This window comes from Vitis riparia, chromosome 11 (genome assembly GCF_004353265.1).
Source record: "Vitis riparia cultivar Riparia Gloire de Montpellier isolate 1030 chromosome 11, EGFV_Vit.rip_1.0, whole genome shotgun sequence".
Taxonomy (NCBI): Eukaryota; Viridiplantae; Streptophyta; class Magnoliopsida; order Vitales; family Vitaceae; genus Vitis; species Vitis riparia.
In genome coordinates, this window is record NC_048441.1 from 15,667,631 (window position 1) to 15,687,194 (window position 19,564).

A 19,564-nucleotide genomic window follows, 5' to 3' on the forward strand; every position below is an offset into this window, starting at 1 on the left:
GAAAATTCTACGGTAGAAATACGGTCATTATATGTTAATCTAAACCAGCCTCAAGCAAGAGGAGATTTTAAAGTCGCATTCATGCGTACTAAGTGATATTGCAGCAAATCGCCCATATTTCCTGGTTTGTTTTTTCCTTTTTCGTTTCCTCCAAAGAAAACATTGCAAAGGGAAGACTTCAGAAGTAGTTCCTTGTCTGCCGTGAGACTTCGTTACAAGTGTTAAAAGAATTTCTCCAATAAAGGCAGGTAAATACAAAAGTAAGGATATTTGGAAAAACAAAAAACCTAAACCAATATTTCAAAAGCATATTCCCTTCAGATGCCACTCAATGTAAATTGAGTAGGATCCCATTGAGATCCAAATATACCTCAATAATATTGGGGCATGCGTGCGGTGGGTTTTGATTTATTGCATTAGCCTCAATGGATCATACTCCAAGCCCAACATCCTCACCGTCAAAATGGTAGACTTGGCATTGACTAACCTCGAGATTTGAGGTTTCAGTGTATCTCGCCCGTCCATACGGGAGATGCAAAATCACAACGATCACTAAAGGAGGCAGGCTGTCAAATGAAGCATCTCATCAGACACATCAGATTCAATAATGGCAAATACAATAATATTCCAATTGCTTTTAATAGTATTTATTTACATTATTATAATATTAATTACATTCTTAACCATTCCTAACTCCACTAAAACATACACCATCGTCTTCAAGATCGAGAACACGTTGACCTACAATAATTCTTTACTCGCCGGCAACCGAACTCATAGATCGGAGCGTTTCTTGAAATCAGAAGCGAGGCGGGAGGCAATTGCGGAGTGGTACATCGCATCGTGAAATGACGAAGTACTGGTGGTCACCAGCCGGAGCTGTTTGGCCTTCTCCTCCGTGAAGCAGCCAGGAGCGCACCGGGATCTGGAGGTTTTCGTTTCAAGATCTTGCTCGGGTCTGCTCTGCGCGACAGGATTCGGCGTCTTGGTTTCGGGGTCAATGTAGTCGGGATCGGGGGACCAGCCGAAGAGAGGAGTCCACCAGTTGGAGGAGGTGGATCGGCGATGAGAATCGCCGGAGGCGGCACAGGCCCGGATTCCGATGGGCCGGAAGGAGATGAGATTGGTGGCCATCGACATGGTTTGTTACGAGCGACGAGATAAAAATAGAAGCAGAGAGGGGAAAGTGGAGTTTGGGATGGTTCACGGCTTGGGTTTACTATTTTTATGGGGGTATGGAAGGGGAAGCGGATAAGATTCTACACGTGTCGGTTCACACGGACGCACTGTGGGCCATCTAGTTGCTTTTTCGGACTTTTTACCGGGTTCTTCGGTCATCACAAGTGGAATGACAATGCACTCCCCTTTTTTATGTTCTGTTTACGGGTCAAAAATGGAAAATGCCCTGATTGGTACATTCTAGAGACTGCAGCAGCCCAAAATTCGTTGCTTCTTCTCAAAGCCTCAAAATCCTAGAAATGTCATTTCACATGAATGTTCCCTTTTAAATAATTTGGTATCTATCTTATTAAGAAGGTAAATTTTAATAGAAATGATGGATAAGCCAAACTCAGGAAGCACCTTTCCATTTTTGGGGTACCCTTGTCCAAGGACTAATGCCCTATTCACATGGCTAACAGGCTGGGGACCCTAGCTTGTCTATCGGTTTGAATTTATCCTTTCTTATCCATCTTTATTTTCCTTGTTTTTCGGTATTTGAGTAGATCACTTTTTCTTCATCTTCTTCCATCCTTTTCCTTTTCGGTCAACAAAAAACAAAAAGGAAAAAAATTTGATTTTGAATCTTTTGATTGGTTGTAGGTAGGGATGACAATAGAGTGAATTTTCACTACCCGTCCTTAATGGGACGAGTTTCAATTTTAACTAAATGGGTTTGGAACAGATTTAATTTTTTTTTAAATTCGATCGGATTAAGGTATTACCTTGTTTTACCCTGTCCTATCTTGATTATATATAAATTTAATTTAATTTTTATTTTACTATTTTTAATATAAAAAATATATTTTTAATAAAATAAGTTATAAAAAATATAATAATTTAATTATTTATAAAATATATTTATTTTAATATAATTAAAAATTTTAAAAGTAATTTCTCATAAATTATTTTGAATAAATAGTTGGGATGAGAGCGATTTGTACCGAACCTGTTCAAAAAATAAGATGTGATTCTTTAAAAAATAATTTAAATAATACATATGCATTGACATTTTTTTTCATCTTCAACTAAATATTGTCTTTTTTTTTTTCCTCCAAATTTCTACTTCTCATAAAAAATAATTTTGATTAAAAAATTATATTTTTCAGAAAAAAATTAAAATTGTATGAAATATACCGTAAAATAATACTAACATATTTATTAATATAATAATAATAATAATAATTTCTATATTTAATGCAATATGATTTTCACATTATTTAAAAAATATTGTAATATATATTTATCTTACTTAAACTAATATTAAATATTAAAATACAATATATTTTTCGTTTTATTTTTATTTTTTTTACATCATTGAATATAATATTAAGAATATCATACCATTTAAAAATGATATATATAAAACCTATTTGAAGATATATGCATGGCAATTAGGAAGATTGAAAGTTCATAGGAGTTTCCGGTTGACGGTGGGGGCTGCACGTTTTTATCAAGTCTCTAGAGAGTCGCATAACGACACGTGTCATTATCATCCTGGGTATGGACAACTCATGCCGTAGGTGAGTTTGAACAGGAAACGTGTTTGAATATGGAAAAAAGTAAAAACGTGCTCCTGGGTTTCCGTTTGACACTGACAACATTATTGGGCCGCCAGCCTCGTTTCCACTTAACTGTTGGGCTGGATCTTGGGATGGGCCTAGTTACCAAGATACGTGCCTGGTTTGTGTTGTTTTATTTATTTTTTTTAAACTAAGGTGAGACATTTCTCTAAATTAGTATAAGAAGGAAAAATCTTGCAATTTAAAACTTCACGTGTAAACTAGCAATAATAATAAAATGTATGTACAATTTACTAGGAGGGAGAAAAAATAAAATTTTCAAAAATTTCCACGTGCACAAGGCCTGGGCAATTTTTATTTAAATTTTATTTTATATTAAATAAAAATACTTAGACATTAATAATATTTCAATAAAACCTATCAGTTAGCTCCGTTTGAAACCTCTCTTTCCTTTAGGATAGCCACATTGTAGTTGATAGAGAAAAAGGGTAAATTTGGTAGACAAGAAACTGAAGAAGATATTTACAAGAGAGACGGTGGAGAATGTGAGAGTTTGGCGTCGAGGAATTCTAGAGAGTCACATAACGACACTGAATCACTATCGTCCATCATTATGGGAATGACAACTCTGTTTGAATTTTCAACTCATTCTCTTCATGGGCCTTCCAGTCACCTTCCTTTAAATCATATTGGGAATGGATATTCTCTTCCATTAGACCACCTCCTTTTCACAACCCTTTTCCATGTGTGGCTCATGTGCGATGGAGACAGCCCAAGGCTGGAGCCCAAACAACCCCAAAAACATTGGCCCAAATATTGGATTACCCTCGTTCTTGTATCACAGCCCGGACCTTTAATCCTTTCCATTCTTAACCCAGTTTAGACCGGGCCTACCGCAGTTTGGTTGGCCCAATACTTTGCCTTCAAATTTATAAACCAGCTATAGTGCAAGTTCAGCCCTTAAAGCCTCCTCCCCTTATCCTTGCAAAGAAAAAAAGGGAAAAAGGGGTTCCAGGTACCCACTTTTCAATGTAGAATATGATTAAAAAAAAAAAGTATAGGCTTACGTGACCTTTGATCCTTCTATTTCAATGTAGAAAATGATAAAGAAAACTTAGGCTTACGTGACCTTTGATCCATCTCTAAGAGAATGATTGAGCCCAATTTATTTAAACTGGGTTTTGTCTTTTACCCGAAAATCCTCCATTTATGTATGGACAAAGTGAAAGTTCAAGTTTTAGGGATAAGTTTAGAATATGATACAGCATCTCGATTTTTTCATTTTTAATGCAAATCCGATGGAGCAAGCTAGCAAATCATACGAGTCCATCTTCCTTGTCAATTTCCATGAGGAAAATTTTCTACAGAGTACTTTTTGACCACTGCAGTCGTGTGTATTGTAATTGGGTTTACAAATGGGTGGATTTTAACTGACCCAATTTATGCCCAATGTCCGGGTTCCACAGACAAGATTTGAATAAGATAGAATTGACTTTGGATTATAATTTTCGTGGATTGAAGATGTGGCAATTACTATAAATTCCAACCCACAATTTTAACCCTCTAATTAGCACATTCAACAAGGAACATTGATGCACAAGTCAGATAAGTCATATCAAAGTCGAAGTGGGCGGCGATCCCAATTCCAAGGCGGGGAAGGGAAGCCATTTCCTGAGCACCACATATTCAGGGAGCCCCTAGTTTTGAAAAGGTGGTTGTGAGTCGTGACTTGTAGGTAAAGCAATACATGTCAAAAGTTTTATTATCATCATAAGGTTAGCTTCCATAAATCTTTGCCATTTGTTCATTCTAAGTTTCCAACCCTTATTATGATTTCTTAGATCTGAGTCATCCGAGTCATCTCACCCATATAACAAAATTGGAGTTGTCTCATGGGCCTAGCACAATGGCCATTTGCACGAAGGCACGTGGAGAGGCAGGGATGGATGATGAGACAATAAGGGCAGACAAGATCAAGAGATTGTGACCGCCGAGCCCCTTAATGTCACCTTTAAGTCTATGGTGTCGTGCATGCATGCCGACGCCAAGATTCTTCGCGTTTTACGGGCTGGGTGCAGTATAATTGCATTTTACCATATATTAAGTTACTATTTTTGTTTTTTTGGAGGTCACAAGCAAGTGGGTTTGATTGAGTTGGTGAGGAACATTAATAGTTTTTTGGGTACATGCATGGGGTCAGTCGATAAGAGTATGATAAGCTTGTCCATGAAACAGAGTGGTCCAAAAACTTGTGACCACATCTCACATGCTAAAACTTTAGACAGTGCGACCCGGAAAGGGAAGACAATTCCTTTTCAATTTTGTCTGTGTTTGGCGCTTTCAAGAAATGAACTGAATTAGCCCACAATTGACTGTTTTGAATGAATAATTGGGTAGCAAAATTTGAAATTTCCTCCTAAGATGTTGTCTCTTTGTAGGTAGGCCTAGCCCCCACCCATTTACAATTTTACACACAGTTGGGGATGGCTTTCCTTTTCCTGGGTTATTGCCGAGAAGAGTCCCCGGTCCAACGCAGAGATGCCTCATGCCTGCCCTGAAAAGGACTCAGGTCCAGGGGAGTTTAAAGACAATATCTTAGGTAGGGATTATATTGCCCATTTCTTCTGATCATTAACTCCAATGGATACTATATGGGTTTCAATTAATGAAGAAAGCTGTCAGTCTGATCGTGGTCCTAGTCCTAGCCCTAGCCCTGGCTGACTGCCCTTTACAGAGAGTTTAAAACTAGCATGGAGCTGGGTGGCCTGTGCCCACATGTGACAGATCACCACCAAACACAAAATGATCCCTTTGGGAGCGACCATACTCTATGACCTGATTATGTGATCAAATAATCTGGAGAGTATAGTCAAATTTTAGTCACTGTGGTTTTTCAATAGGGTCAAGGTTCAGTGTTTTAGCTTATTAATTAGTAAATTCAACAGTTGTGAGTCTTGTGACCATGATCAGAGGCTACCAGTGGCCGTTAGCCATTGTTTCATTAACCAAGATTCGTCCCTAAACGGCCAAAAAGTAGGGATAGTTGAAATTGTGTTTTCAAGCACCCATTTTAAAATTGCTGGTGGGCGGAAGGCACCCATCATCTCATTAGATTAATCTCTTTATAGCTTTGAATAATGATAAAATTATCAAGATTTGATGGATCTGGATCATAGCCTGGAATGCAAAAATGTCCGATTCCGCTAGTTGTTGGAGGAGGAGAATTTATATGGAGAATGGGGAAGAAAATTTGGAATCTGCCATGTTACTGAAATTCTTATACGGGTCAATCCAAAATTCCAAATAGTCCTTTAAATTAGTCCATCTTTCCTACTTCTAGCTCTCATTCAGCCTTTTGGACTATTCATTTTTTGGCTTCTATATGCACATATTCACATACAAAAGAAAATCTCCATGCTTTTTTTTTTTTTTTTTCCAAATATTATTGTGAAAATTTCAAAGAATTGATTACATGAAGAAGGTGTTGAGTGACACATAGAAACACACTTATGTCCATGATTTTGATGTCGGCAGGTCTCATGTAACATAAAGTGAACATGTAAATCATATCCTTTTCCATGATCAAGGTACTCTTAAGTAAAACAAAATACACCTTTTAAGGTTAATTTTTTGCTAATAGGTCTAAGGGGTGTCGTGGGTCGACCTAGCTAGATTGCATAGAAAGATGCTGCACTCCTGGACTGTGGATGAGAAACCATTGCGCCACAAATCAAGTATACATCCCATACAAAAAGAAGAAATGTGAGCACAGACCCACATGCCGAATGAGAATATTTTAGACCCTTGGAGAGAGGACAAGCACTTTCAAACACTTTGAAGATACTGGACCCCATGAAAATCAAAGTGGGCACACACCTACAACTTCCCTATGCTTCAACTGGGTTTAACTCAGGTGACAAGTCCGGATTCCAGAAATGGATGACAATTTCTACAACTTCATTGGATTAATTTCCATTTGTCTCCTGCCCCTAGCCTGCCGCTGTCTAATAGCTTCCCGTACGTTCATCAAGTTTTCTACAACTTCATTGGATTAATTTCCATTTGTCTCCTGCCCCTAGCCTGCCGCTGTCTAATAGCTTCCCGTACGTTCATCTTGTCAACTTGCTATGAATCATTCACCAATGATTTCGGTCTCACCAAAATTTTCTACCATTTCCCACCCTGTAGTTCTGACTCATCTTTAAATATTTCAATGTCAGAGACTGTATATAAATGTACTGCACTTGGAAATAATCGACATGCATGCATGACTACGAGGTGCTTAGACTCAGTCTGGCAAGAAGTTCGGTACACATATATTAATTAATATCACTGGAGTCACGGGAGGATCCAATACCACGTGTTACCTTGAAGTAACACAACTTCATTTGCTCTTTCTAGTATTTTTCTATACTAAATCATAAACCCTAATACAAGTTAAAGGCTCATTGGTTGAGCCTCACCATTAGATTTTCCTTTGTGCATGAAGAATTGACATAAAAATCCCAAATTAATAATATACGGCGGCGCCACTTTGGAGATCAGCGAGGACACAATGGTAAAATGGCAACAGTTGGCAACCTACACCAGATGTTTCTACCCAAAAGGGGTTGGTTAGAATTAGTTGCAAAAGAAGGATGGTCTGGAAAAAGATGGGAGTTGAAGGAGTTGACAACAATATTATGTAGATTTTTATATCAAGAAAGTCCTGCTTGTAGGATATACTTAATAAATCTGGAAAATCACATTCCAATACGTTTTCAAACTAGACCTTTCGGCCCACTGATTTCGGGGTCTCTTATTTCTTGCAAGGGGGTCATACATTAAAGTAATTAAAGCGAAGTAGGACGTGTCAAACCATGGTTTGTATAATTTTAATCTAGGTCTCTACTATAATCATGCTGCCACGATCTTCGCCACTATTACTTTATGTCCCTGGTTTATGTGTAAATGGAGTTCCTGTTTTTTCACATTGAGAGCTCTAAAAGCCGCTAGGATGGGGTGGATGATTATGTGCCACATTCTGGGGCTTCGATGAATCAATCTTGGCTCACCAACTCCACTTTGAAATCTTTGTTTGTGTGGATGAAAGCTTGCAGTACAACCATATTAATGTAAGAATATAAAAATAAAATAACCTCGTGCAAAGTATATCATATTTTAATATGAATAGCTCGATTATTCCTATATCGAGAAAATATTATTTCATTATACTATAGAGAATATTATAGAGGAGAACACTAATTATATTTAAACGGGTTTTCACCGGTTCATCTCTATCTCGACAAAATGAATATTTACCGATTAGGAAGTTGAGGCATTCAGGACTCTAAAAGCCACAAAGATAGGGTGATAATGTCATGAGCTCCACTTCCAAATCTTCAATTATGTGAAAAGACCTCCAACACAAGATTCACAAAAGGTTTCATGCACCACAAAAAGAGATATCATGACAACAAAGAAAAGTATGATCAAAAGGTTCCTTTGTTCCCGGGACATGCGTGGCTTGTTCTATATTATGTCCGAGAATCTTTGTTGACAACAACAGTATTTGTAGAACTCTGGCGAGATTACACAAATTTGTTGAAACCCTGTCGTGGTCGCAGAATGTTTGGCTTTAAAGAAACTAACTTCCCCTTGATGAAAACTTGGTTAATATTGTTACTTCATTTAGAAATGCTTGAAACATTATGGGTTAGTTTGATTTATGATACCATACCAAAATGATATAATATATAGTTGGTTAAATATTTAAGATGGATCTGCATATATAAGTGACATGCCCATTATGCAATCTGGGCACGACAACACGGTTGATATGTAGACCCACTCCTTACTATACTACGTACTACTACTATATATAGCATGATATGGTGACCTGTAAAGAGGATCCTGACCCTTCAATATTTGTACACTACTTGCCCCCATTCTGAATTTGTGTTCCCCTTTGTATAATTGTATCAACTTTTACATGTAATTTATATCCTACGTACTACAGTGACGAATTCCATTCATATCAATTCAATCTTTTGCGAGGATCCTGACCCTTCAATATTTCGTCTCTTCATCTTTCCAAGATTTCCTATTACACTGGCAAGCACAGAATTATTGATTTATTTGCAAATATATATATATATATATAGAGAGAGAGAGAGATTAAGTAAAAGAAAATTAAAAATAGATTTAAAAATAATAAATTACTTTCATATATATATATATTTTCATAATAATAACATTTTTTTTAGTATTTTCAAGAGTCAAACATTGTAGTAAAAAATAAAGACCATATATAATATCATTTTTATCATAGTTTTTATAATATATTTAATTATATAATAAGTAAAGATGGGATATTTTTAAAAAATTATTAGGATAAATTAAATATAAAAATTTCTTTTTTTATTTTCTACCACTTCAAGAAAGTGATAAAAACTGTGATGGAACTATCATACATTAATGAACTATAAAAAGAATAGTTGGAAAATATATTTATGTTAATTATTTTGTTCCTAAAAGATAAAAGAGTGAAGTGAGTTTTGACTCGTAAGTTTTGTTTTAAACAAAGAAATAATCTCAACTTTTTTTTTTTTATAAATTAATTTTATCTTCTTCTATTTAAAAATATTTTAAAATATATGTATTTTTTTATAAATTAAATAATTATTCCCTAGAATACCCTTTTACTTGATAATATTAAATAAAATTATCTAAATTCATTTATCATTTTAATTTGATAAAAATGTTTTATAAATAAAAATATTATAATTTTTTTTATATAATATGAGATACAAATCATTGTGGAAAAATTTTCTAACATTCTCAAGTGATAAATAAAATCTTTCTAATTCCTTAGTTAATAATGATTTTATGTCCTATATTATATAAATCTGTGAAACCAATGTTTGGTTAATCTTTATTTTGATGATAACAAAACAAGGTTTAGAATTAATGATTATATTTTAAGTGCAATTAGGCAAGACGATTTCCAAAGTGACAATCACAAAGACAAATCAAGCCAAAGAGAAATCATGAAGAAGAAGACCACCTTAAATAGAAGTGTTTTTCAAGACCCAAACTTCATAAGATCTCTTTATAAGGTTGTTGGTGTATTAGGATTTTCATGCATTACATTCTTTACTTATGCATCAAAATCATCCAAGAGTTATTTTGTTTTAAATATCTTAAGAATTGGATGATTTCATGTTTTCAACTAAAATCTTGTGTTAAATGTTTTTCAAACTTGTTTTAAAAAGTTTTAAGTTGAAAAAGTTGGTTGTTGAGCAAAAAAAACGGCTCAACCGGTTGAACCGGATGAGGAACCGGTCGACCGCAAGCTCAATTGGTCAAGGTCCGGGTCGACCCACAGCTCAACCGGTCGAGGCCCGGGTAGACCCCTAGCTCAACCGGTCGAGGGTGCAAAAAACTTTCTCTTTATTCCAAAACGGGTGTTCAACCGGTCAAGGTTGAACCTCAACCGATTGAGGTCCGGTTGAGGCCCAACGGTCACCTATCAAGCATTAAATGCTAACGGCTAGTCAACCGGTCGACCCCTAACTCGACCGGTCAAACCCCCAAACAGTTAGTTTGGTTTTTCTCTTCTATAAAATGACTCAAATCTTCATTGTTTAAAAAGTTTAACCTTCCCAAATCTTTCTTGATTATATTTGAGCATTGGAAAAGGGTTTTTGAGTGCACCATTGTTCTAAAACTTGCATATCCTTAGTACACTTTTCAATCCTAGTTTTCTTGTATCATTTGAGCTTAAAGTTCTTGTGCTAGGATTTTTGTGAGATCATTTATTTGTAAACCTTTGAGAGGAAGTTTCTCAAGAGTGTGGTATCTCTTGAGAAGTGTAAAGGGTGCTTGGAGCCAAAAGTCCAAGAGGGTGAATTAGAACCATAATCCAATTGTATAGCTTGAAGGTTTGGTTTGGAAGCCTTGAATTAGTGGAACCTCAAGCTTGGGATTGAAGCTAAAGGAGAGTGGATGTAGGCCGGGTTGCACCGAACCACTATAAACTCTTGTGTTTGCATTTTCTCTTCCCTATTTTTTAATCTATATGCAATTGTCTTTATATTGCTTATTATATATTTGCATATAATTGTCTCTTACATTCACTTGTTTAAATTTGCGAAAAGAGACCATCACCCTATTCACCCCCCTTTCCCCTTTAGGGTGATTACCATAGGTTGGATTAGCCTAATATTCATAACAAAATCTAATGATGAAAATATTGGTAATCACGGATATATCGATACTTCGATTTTACGGATATATCAGATATATCGGAGATATATTGACGGATATTTTGGAAAAAAATATCGATAGACTTAAAATTATTAAAAAATCATGGAAATACAAGAAAAGCCTCATAATAATATAATTAAAAGTATAATAAATATTTTAAAGTTGTTTTATTAAAGAATTTGATATACATATGATATAATTTGTGATATTAGATATAATTATATCATGTCGTTCTATAAGAAATGTTAATTTTGTAATTGTTCTCATTATAAAGTCATATATAATGCTTCATTTCATTAAATATCAATAATTTGTACACATTACATTGTAATGTCTCTTTAGTATCAAAATGAGGATCGATGTGGTTCAATGGGATTGATAGATGAAGGAACCCCATCTTATTGTTGGAGACAATATTGATATCGACTCAATAAGCCTCGATAATATTGGTTAAAAATTCTAACATGCCATGCATATATCTCTTGAGTCCTACCCACTGCCTCTACGTGGATAGGATACTCAAAGTTCACCCATATGTTAATGTCAAATCCTTCTTCCATTTGATATGGAACTTGGTATTACATTTGTTTGGAAGGGAAACAACGCGACATACCATACTCTTCATCAGTTGAACTTGAAGGTTAACCATAACTCATCACATGAGGAGGGTAGACGTTAGCCTCATTTGAGGAGTCACTAAATTGGGTCCCTATACTCATAGATTCAAAACTCCATGAAAGTAACTCCTCGTTATATGGTTCCATCGTTCGTTCTCTTTCTCCAATGGGCTTCCCAATAGCTCCTATGCCTGGACCAGCTCTTCTAGAGCCATGGTCTTCATCCTGTGTGTAGTGTGTGAAATCATTTTCACTGGTAAATTGACTGATTAGATATTGACTATGTTGACGTTCATAAATATCTTCCTCCGCATTATCACCTTCATCATTAGTTCCATCTCTTGAACCATCGTAACCAGAAGTAGAAGTACTTGTAGCACTAGGTCTACTACTATGACCAACACTTGTGGAGTCAATTTCTTGGTGGGAATTCAATGTCGCCTGAATTGAATCATCAATATCTTTGCTAAAACTTCCAGAGTGAACTTCTTTGGACAACACATGTAAAACATTAACTCCAAATTCTCGAGCATGAGCAGCAATTCGTGGATTAGGATTTCCAACTTCGTCATCTAAGTATATAGGCCTAACCTATTGGAATAACTGATTATCTTCTTCTTCACCCACCTCGACTGAAATGTCAAGAAGATCAAGGTAATCTTTTTTAGCGACTCGATCATTTTTTGTCTCCATATCACGTAACTTTAGCCTCATAATATCGTAACAAAAAACTAATTGCTCCAATCGAGGGTAAGCCAAATGATTCTGTTGCTTTGTGTGGATGAGAACAAACGTGCTCCAATTTCTCTCATAAGCAGAAGATGACGCAGTTTGTGAGAGAATTTTGATGGCTAACTTTTTCAATGTAGGTGTTTGCTTCTTATAATATTCTCATGTTGTTCACGTTCCCATTCTGATGCTTTCGAGGCACGAATTGCAGACCGATATGCATCCCGCTCATCTGGGTGCATATTTGTTGGATACATATACACATCTTCATCCTCAGCATCTTCATCATCATCATTTTCGTTTACCAAATGTGTATCACGAGTCCCTATTGTGCCACGTAATTGAGCACAAATGTCTTGAATATCAGCAACTTTATTTGCTTTTGCTTTTGCTTTTTTTTTTGTCATGCACCAGCAATCGTATCTATTCTTTCACTTCGAGAGGCACTCTTGGACACTTTTTGGTGTTGTTATGCGGGTCATTATGTGTTAAATGGAACTTGAATCGCGTGATGCCTCCACTTTTCATCAACAACCCACAGAATTACAAATTATTCCATTTTTGTTCTCCTCAATTGGTGAACAATACTTCCAAGCCAGATCTCATCCTAGCATGACAGAACCACCTTTACTAAACATGCTAAATCTATTGCAAGAGAAATACACTTGAATGTGATTTCAATGTAAACAAAAATTAAGTTAATATTTAAATTTAAATATATGAGAAATTTACAAAATAATCATAAAGAATGAACATATTTGATATTCCAAATATACTAGTTCATGTTAATTAAACTAATTAAATAATTTATCTAAGTTACTTTTTTGAATCTAAATGTAATTTTATGAAAAATTTACTACGAAAAATTTGATTAGAAATAGATAAATTATTTTTATTTATTATTTTAAGCTCATTTTATTTATTTTAATCCATTAATATAAAAATTAAATCATTTAAAAATACATAAACTTTTAACTACTTTTAATTTTATTTATAGAATAATCAAATATTAAAAAATCATTTCCCTTTATATTTTTTTTAATACATATTTTCCTAAAACCAAACATAACCAAGATATTTTGCAATGCCTCTTATCGATTCAACGATAGAAACCGTCAATGAGAAAATTGCACTCATGCACCGTCATCATCTTCGATAACATTCTATGATAATTAATGATATTGATAAGGATATTGATATTTATTCATTGGAAACAGCTAGCTACTCCCCAAAGTCTATTCTTAGAACGTAGGTTTGAAAGGGTCTTAAGAAAACAGAGGAAGAAGAAGGTCGAAGTCCCTTTAATGGCATAATATCTAATAGAAATTCCTCTTTACTATAAAATACAAAATATTAAAATGAAAAAAGAAAAAAAGGGAGGGGGCAGATTCAGGGAGACTCCCTTTTGGAGTGAGGAGGGGCCAGGGACATCGGGATTGAATAATGGGATGGTCAAACATGGAGGATGATGGCTACACCCTTGCAAAAAAGTCAACTCGTTCATGGTTGCAGGGGTTGACTTTTCAGTGTGCCATCAACAAGTGAGGAGTGGAGTCATTTATCACAGGCGGTGAGCTTATTATATTATATGAAACTACTAAAAATGATAATATTGGGAAAAATGAAAAAAAAAAAAAAAAAAAAAAAGGGTCGTCCATTCCATGAACAATTGAATGAAGACAGGGTTCAAAGTTTCGGTGGATTAAAATTCAGCGACAGGCCATGAATCCATGATCCTCCAAACTGCCCATTTATGATGCCAATTGCCAAATTGCCAATAGCTATTGAATTTAGCCATCCTCCATGGGGCCTGAAGTCAAACAGTGATGCTTCAACATTATCGTTGTTTTAAAGATATTTTAAAAAATTGATCATTTCTACTTCTAATCATGGTTTTTTTTTTCCCCCTTAAATTGTGACGTAACATCGCTTTCTCTGTTATTTTATTTAATATTTTGAGACTAGTTTTATTATTATACTATATTAACACTATTGTTATTTTCTTTATTAGTATTATATTTTCATATTATTATTAATAAAAACAAATTTTAGTTAAGTAATTTTATTGTTATTTTTTAGTGGTATTTATACCATTTCTATTAATATTGTACCGACTATTAATATTATATTAATATTATTTGTGATTATTATATTTATATTATATTATATTACATTATCCTTGCAAATTATTAGAGTTTTAATAAATCTGTTTAGTATATTGAGTTCATTCGTGTTGTAGATGATTTTTATAAAAAACTTAAATGTATTAAAAATACTAAAAAATTTAACTTTTATGAATATATATAAATTTGAAGAGAAATTTAATGTTTGAAAAATGTAAAAAAAAATGTCTTTTAAGATTAGTGATCAAATGTGATTTGTGTACTATATATAAGAGTCATGCATAAGTATTGACCAATGCTTTAGGTAATTATATTGTATGCATTGTACTTTTAGTGCATTTTATTTGTATGCTCGATATATTTATGTTATACTAATCTCTTACAACTAATTGTTTTAAAGTTATTTTATCGTGCCATATTGGTTGTACTCTTAGTCATCGCAATTGTTGCATATAGTACATTTGTATTACATGTAATTTCTATAAGAAATATGAATATCACGATAATACCAACAAATATTTTAGGGTTGGCTTTTTGCGGTGGTTGACACTTTCGATGCATGCAAACCTATGCATGAATGTTAGATTGTGCATCAAAAGTAACATCAAATCCTATCCTAAAATATTATACTTTTAATGTATTTGTCTTGTCCATTTAGTGTATTTCTATCATACCCTTTCCTTACATAAACCTAGTTATTTTGAAAATTGTTAATGCTTAAAAATATTTGATAAAATTTTGTTATATTTATCATTATATTAACAATTTAATATATTTTAGTATCAATTTAGGATAAAATTAACAAATAATAATTAAAAAAATGTAATTAAACTTAAAATTATTATTTTTATTTTCTTAATTTTATAATTTTAGATGTTCATAAAAGGTTACCGAACTTAGATTCATTTAATGCACTTGTTTTTCCTCTTTTATATAAAAATTAAATAATTTGAATATCTTTCCATCCCTCAATTCTTTTAAATACGTTTACAAACCATTTATGGTAAGTGTACCAAACAATACAGGAGAGACTGATTTGAAAATTGACTAATAGGTGTTGGACTTTTTTTCTCGTGAGAAGAAAATTTCAGGGTTATTGTGGTCTTTTCACATTACACATTGTTATTTGAAAATTTCGAAGTTTGTAACTTTTTTTAATCCTTGTCGTCTATTTATTTGTCACAGGAACGGAGACATTCCCAAGAAATGCCACATCAAGGCACCCTATTGGAACCCAAGTATGGATATTGATAATTATTTTTATTAAAATAATATTTTATTTCACTTTAGTCATGTAAACCAACTATAACTTTCTTTCATAATTCAATAAGAATTTAAATAACTTAATAAACCTAAATATTTATACTATTGACTACAACAATGAGTCATCATTGTGGGGGGTTTCCCTCCACGTGTCCTCCCTCAAATAAAAAACCCTTGGTTCATCCAAGATAAATAGATTATCCCGTTAGAGTCATCCGTTTGAATTAAAACGAACTATGTTTAACGCAAGAGGGAAAAAAACTTCCTTCTTTTTGAGAGTTAGACGAAATGGACAGACCATGTCAACTGAGATCTCCAAACGAATTAATCAACATAGTTGGGGACTCCAGTCATTGAGCAGACGGATTATCACATCCAACATCTGAGCATGACTTAGATGACATTTACATCTGAAAGTCAATGTCTACTAATTGCTACGTGCAATTTGCGACATTGGCAAACGTAAATACATAGTCAACTACATGGTTTGAGACTCTTACTCGACAGCCAGTTGATGGCACCGGTCAATGGATTTTGTTTGGTATGATTGCTCAATCCGCGTAGAGATGATGACGTTGACCATCTTGCTAAGACTTGATTTCCACCCTGATGACAATTATCATCACATAAAAGGCATGAAGGTACCATCAGCGCTATGACGACAGTGTCATCCGCTCTATAAAAGCCCAACGAGAAGTATAAAAAAGGTACGTGCGTACAAAGCCATTTAAAGGAATTAGACACATCCTATTTATTTTATGACTTAAGATTCGGAGGGGCATGCTCGGACCACCTGTTCGAACATCTTTTTAGAGAAGTTAGAGGAACTCTATTTGGTTGGTACTGCACCAACAATCATCTTTTAACTTCTCCAAACCGAAACTAATATGACACATCCATAAAAGGGAATCGTACTTTGTTTATCATTTTTTTACATATAAAAGAATGATCAAACTAGAAAAAAAATGATTAAGAGTGTGTTTGTTAATTATTTTAAAAAGTATTTTTAGTCTTTTTAATACTTAAAAGGAAAAAAACAATGGTATCAAAGAAGGTAAAAAAAAATTTTAAAATCGTTGTTAAATGCATTTCAAAATCCATTAAATACAGGAGTTATCTTTCATTCGATCACTTTGGATCATTAACTATAAGTGTAAAGATAATAATAAAAATAATATTGTAATTAGCATTTAGAGACTTTATTTTAAAAGATAATAGATTTTAAAATTTTATTTATAATTTTTAAAGATACAAGGTAAGAATATATTTTATATAAAAATTATTAAAATTCAATAGTGTCTAGCAGGGCATTTTCGTCCAAGAATTAGGTTTGAGTCAGTGTAATGGATTCAATTGACTTCAAATGAGTGCTCTTCACCTCGGGTAGACCTTTATTTATTTATTTTTTAATTACTTTTAAAAATAGAAAATGTATCTAAACAAAAATTAAATTATTTTTCAATTATTTCAAACCATGAAATTATTTTAAAGTAGGGGGATTTTTATTCATTTCCTTTTATCTCTTTTCTTGACACATTTTGTTTAATATTATATAAAAATTGGGAATAAGAGAAAAAAAATACACTCATCCTTTACATTTAACATTCCTTTTAATTTAATTTTTATATACATAAATAGGAGTGGAAATGAATCATTATACCGTATAGAAGAGATCGATAAATCAAAATTATAATGAAAGTAAGATTTGATTTTCACTTAATTTTTTATTTAAAAAAAAAATCAAAACATGCTAATGAATGAAAATGAAATTGATTTTTCTTTCTCACTCTCTATTCCAATACTTCCAATGTCATTGTATCAAAACATGAAAGAAGTTTCATATTTTATTAATAACAAAGATTATGATATAATAGAATTTTTATTTAAACAAATATCTAAAATTGAAATACAATATATTTTCTTATTGAGTATATATAAATATATCATAACATATTCTATTGAGTATAATATCTTAATATATTTTTATATCATATCTTATTAAAAGAATAATATTTTATGATATATATATCTTAATATAATATAGTTTAGTTTTATTACTGCAGTTGTCATTTCCATATCTTTATCAGTTAATTCGGTATCATTTATTAATTCCGTATATTAAGAGTCTTAGGTGCGCATAAAGTCTTATGTTCGATAATCCCTTTCCAAGCGGATTAAACCATTATACTTGACTTAGAAATTCATGCAAGAGACTCCTCCTAGTAACCATCCCTAAAATCTAGGGAGGTGTTCTAGAATAGAAGACAATTTACATAAAAAAAGAAGCGAGTCTAATGATGCCAACATAAGCAAACCTAAACAATTTAACATACTCTAAAATTATTCACATCTCTCTTTATATTTCCTACATTGGATCTAATTTATAAATGAAGATATTTAAATAATTTCCATTTTAGATAACAAAGCTCCTAAGTCCAAACTATACTACATACTGGCCTAGCTGAAAGAAATTGGTTTATCCAAAAAAGTTCTACCATTCATTTTGGTGGCTTAAACCTCTTAATAGATTAATATTCCATGCCACTTGTAACTAAGTGCCCTTTACGTTGTATATAAAATATTATCATGGGTGACACATAAATATCAAAATAGTTCGTTCATATATTATTTAATTCCCCACGTTTATGGTGGATTTTAAAAAAAATTATAAAATTTAAAAATATTATTCAAAAAAGGATTTTTGATAAATAAATATAAAATCAACTCTTTTCTTTTCAACATATAAACTCTTTAAATCTTTAAAGTGTTTATACCGCATTCATCTTTTCATACTAAGGGCTCATTTTTTATATTGGATTGAAACAATGAATTCATTTTTTACATTCGACTTATTTTTTCGATGAATAAATTTGAAATCCTAATTTTTTAAAATTATTTTTAGCATGAGGGTTTTAATTTAAATTTTCAAAAATAATTGTACTTTTCCAAAAAAAAATCTACATTTGAGATGATATTGGTGGAACGAAAAAGAGCAAACCCACCAAATGTCACCAGAGCATTAACACAAAGTGGAGGTTTTGTCTCGTGATAAGTCAAAAAGGGCAACAAAAAAAAAAGGCGAAACACATGTTTTGAAATACAGAAAGCAGAATGAAACTTCCTAAAAGCGCACGAGTAAAAGAGGAGAGTATATGCTTGAAAACAGAAACAGAAATCGTTAAGATTCAACTGATTCCAACAAAGTTAGCCGGACAAAATTAATTTCATCCAAAAAAACATATTTGGACTTTGGTCGTTTCAACATTACGGCCAACATTCATACATGGATTCCTACTTTCGCGTGCAGGAACAATTTCTATAAGCAGTATATAGCTAGTCATTTGGATCATGATATAAAATACACCTCATATAGAACTTTTGTGAAATTTCTATAAATAAATTTCAATATTTTAGTCAAATTGAAATTTTGCATACCTTCTGTTTATTAGAAAGAAAAAAAAAATGTCATATTTGAAAATAGACATAAGAAAGGTAAAAATGGTCATGTTTGAAAATGGACGTAGGAAAGTAAAAATTTCTCAACTAATCCTCCAATTAATTCCACATGCACGGGTCGACCATGAATTTTTTTTCTAAATACTATTTTTAAAATATGTCATTAAAATAACGTTGTTTAAAAAATAAATATAAAATAACATGTTGTAGTATATGACTCATATTTGAGCAAAAATACATATAAAGAAAAAGGAGCGAAATGCCGGAGTGAAGCGGAGTGAAACGAGAGCGTAGCAAAGTGGAACGAAGTTCAGAAGTATTTTTAGAATTTCATTTCTAAGGGTTAGTATAAATACTTTTTTTTTTTTTTATGTAACCCTATTTTTAA

General features: G+C 33.0%; 1 protein-coding gene across 1 annotated transcript; it reads right to left on the minus strand.

The window, feature by feature from the left end:
• Positions 1 to 598: 598 nt before the first annotated feature.
• LOC117924694 lies at positions 599 to 1,199 on the minus strand. Its single transcript, XM_034843397.1, has one exon. The coding sequence runs from the start codon at positions 1,138 to 1,140 to the stop codon at positions 775 to 777; it is 366 nt and encodes a 121-aa protein (XP_034699288.1). The 5' UTR covers positions 1,141 to 1,199; the 3' UTR covers positions 599 to 774.
• Positions 1,200 to 19,564: the final 18,365 nt, after the last annotated feature.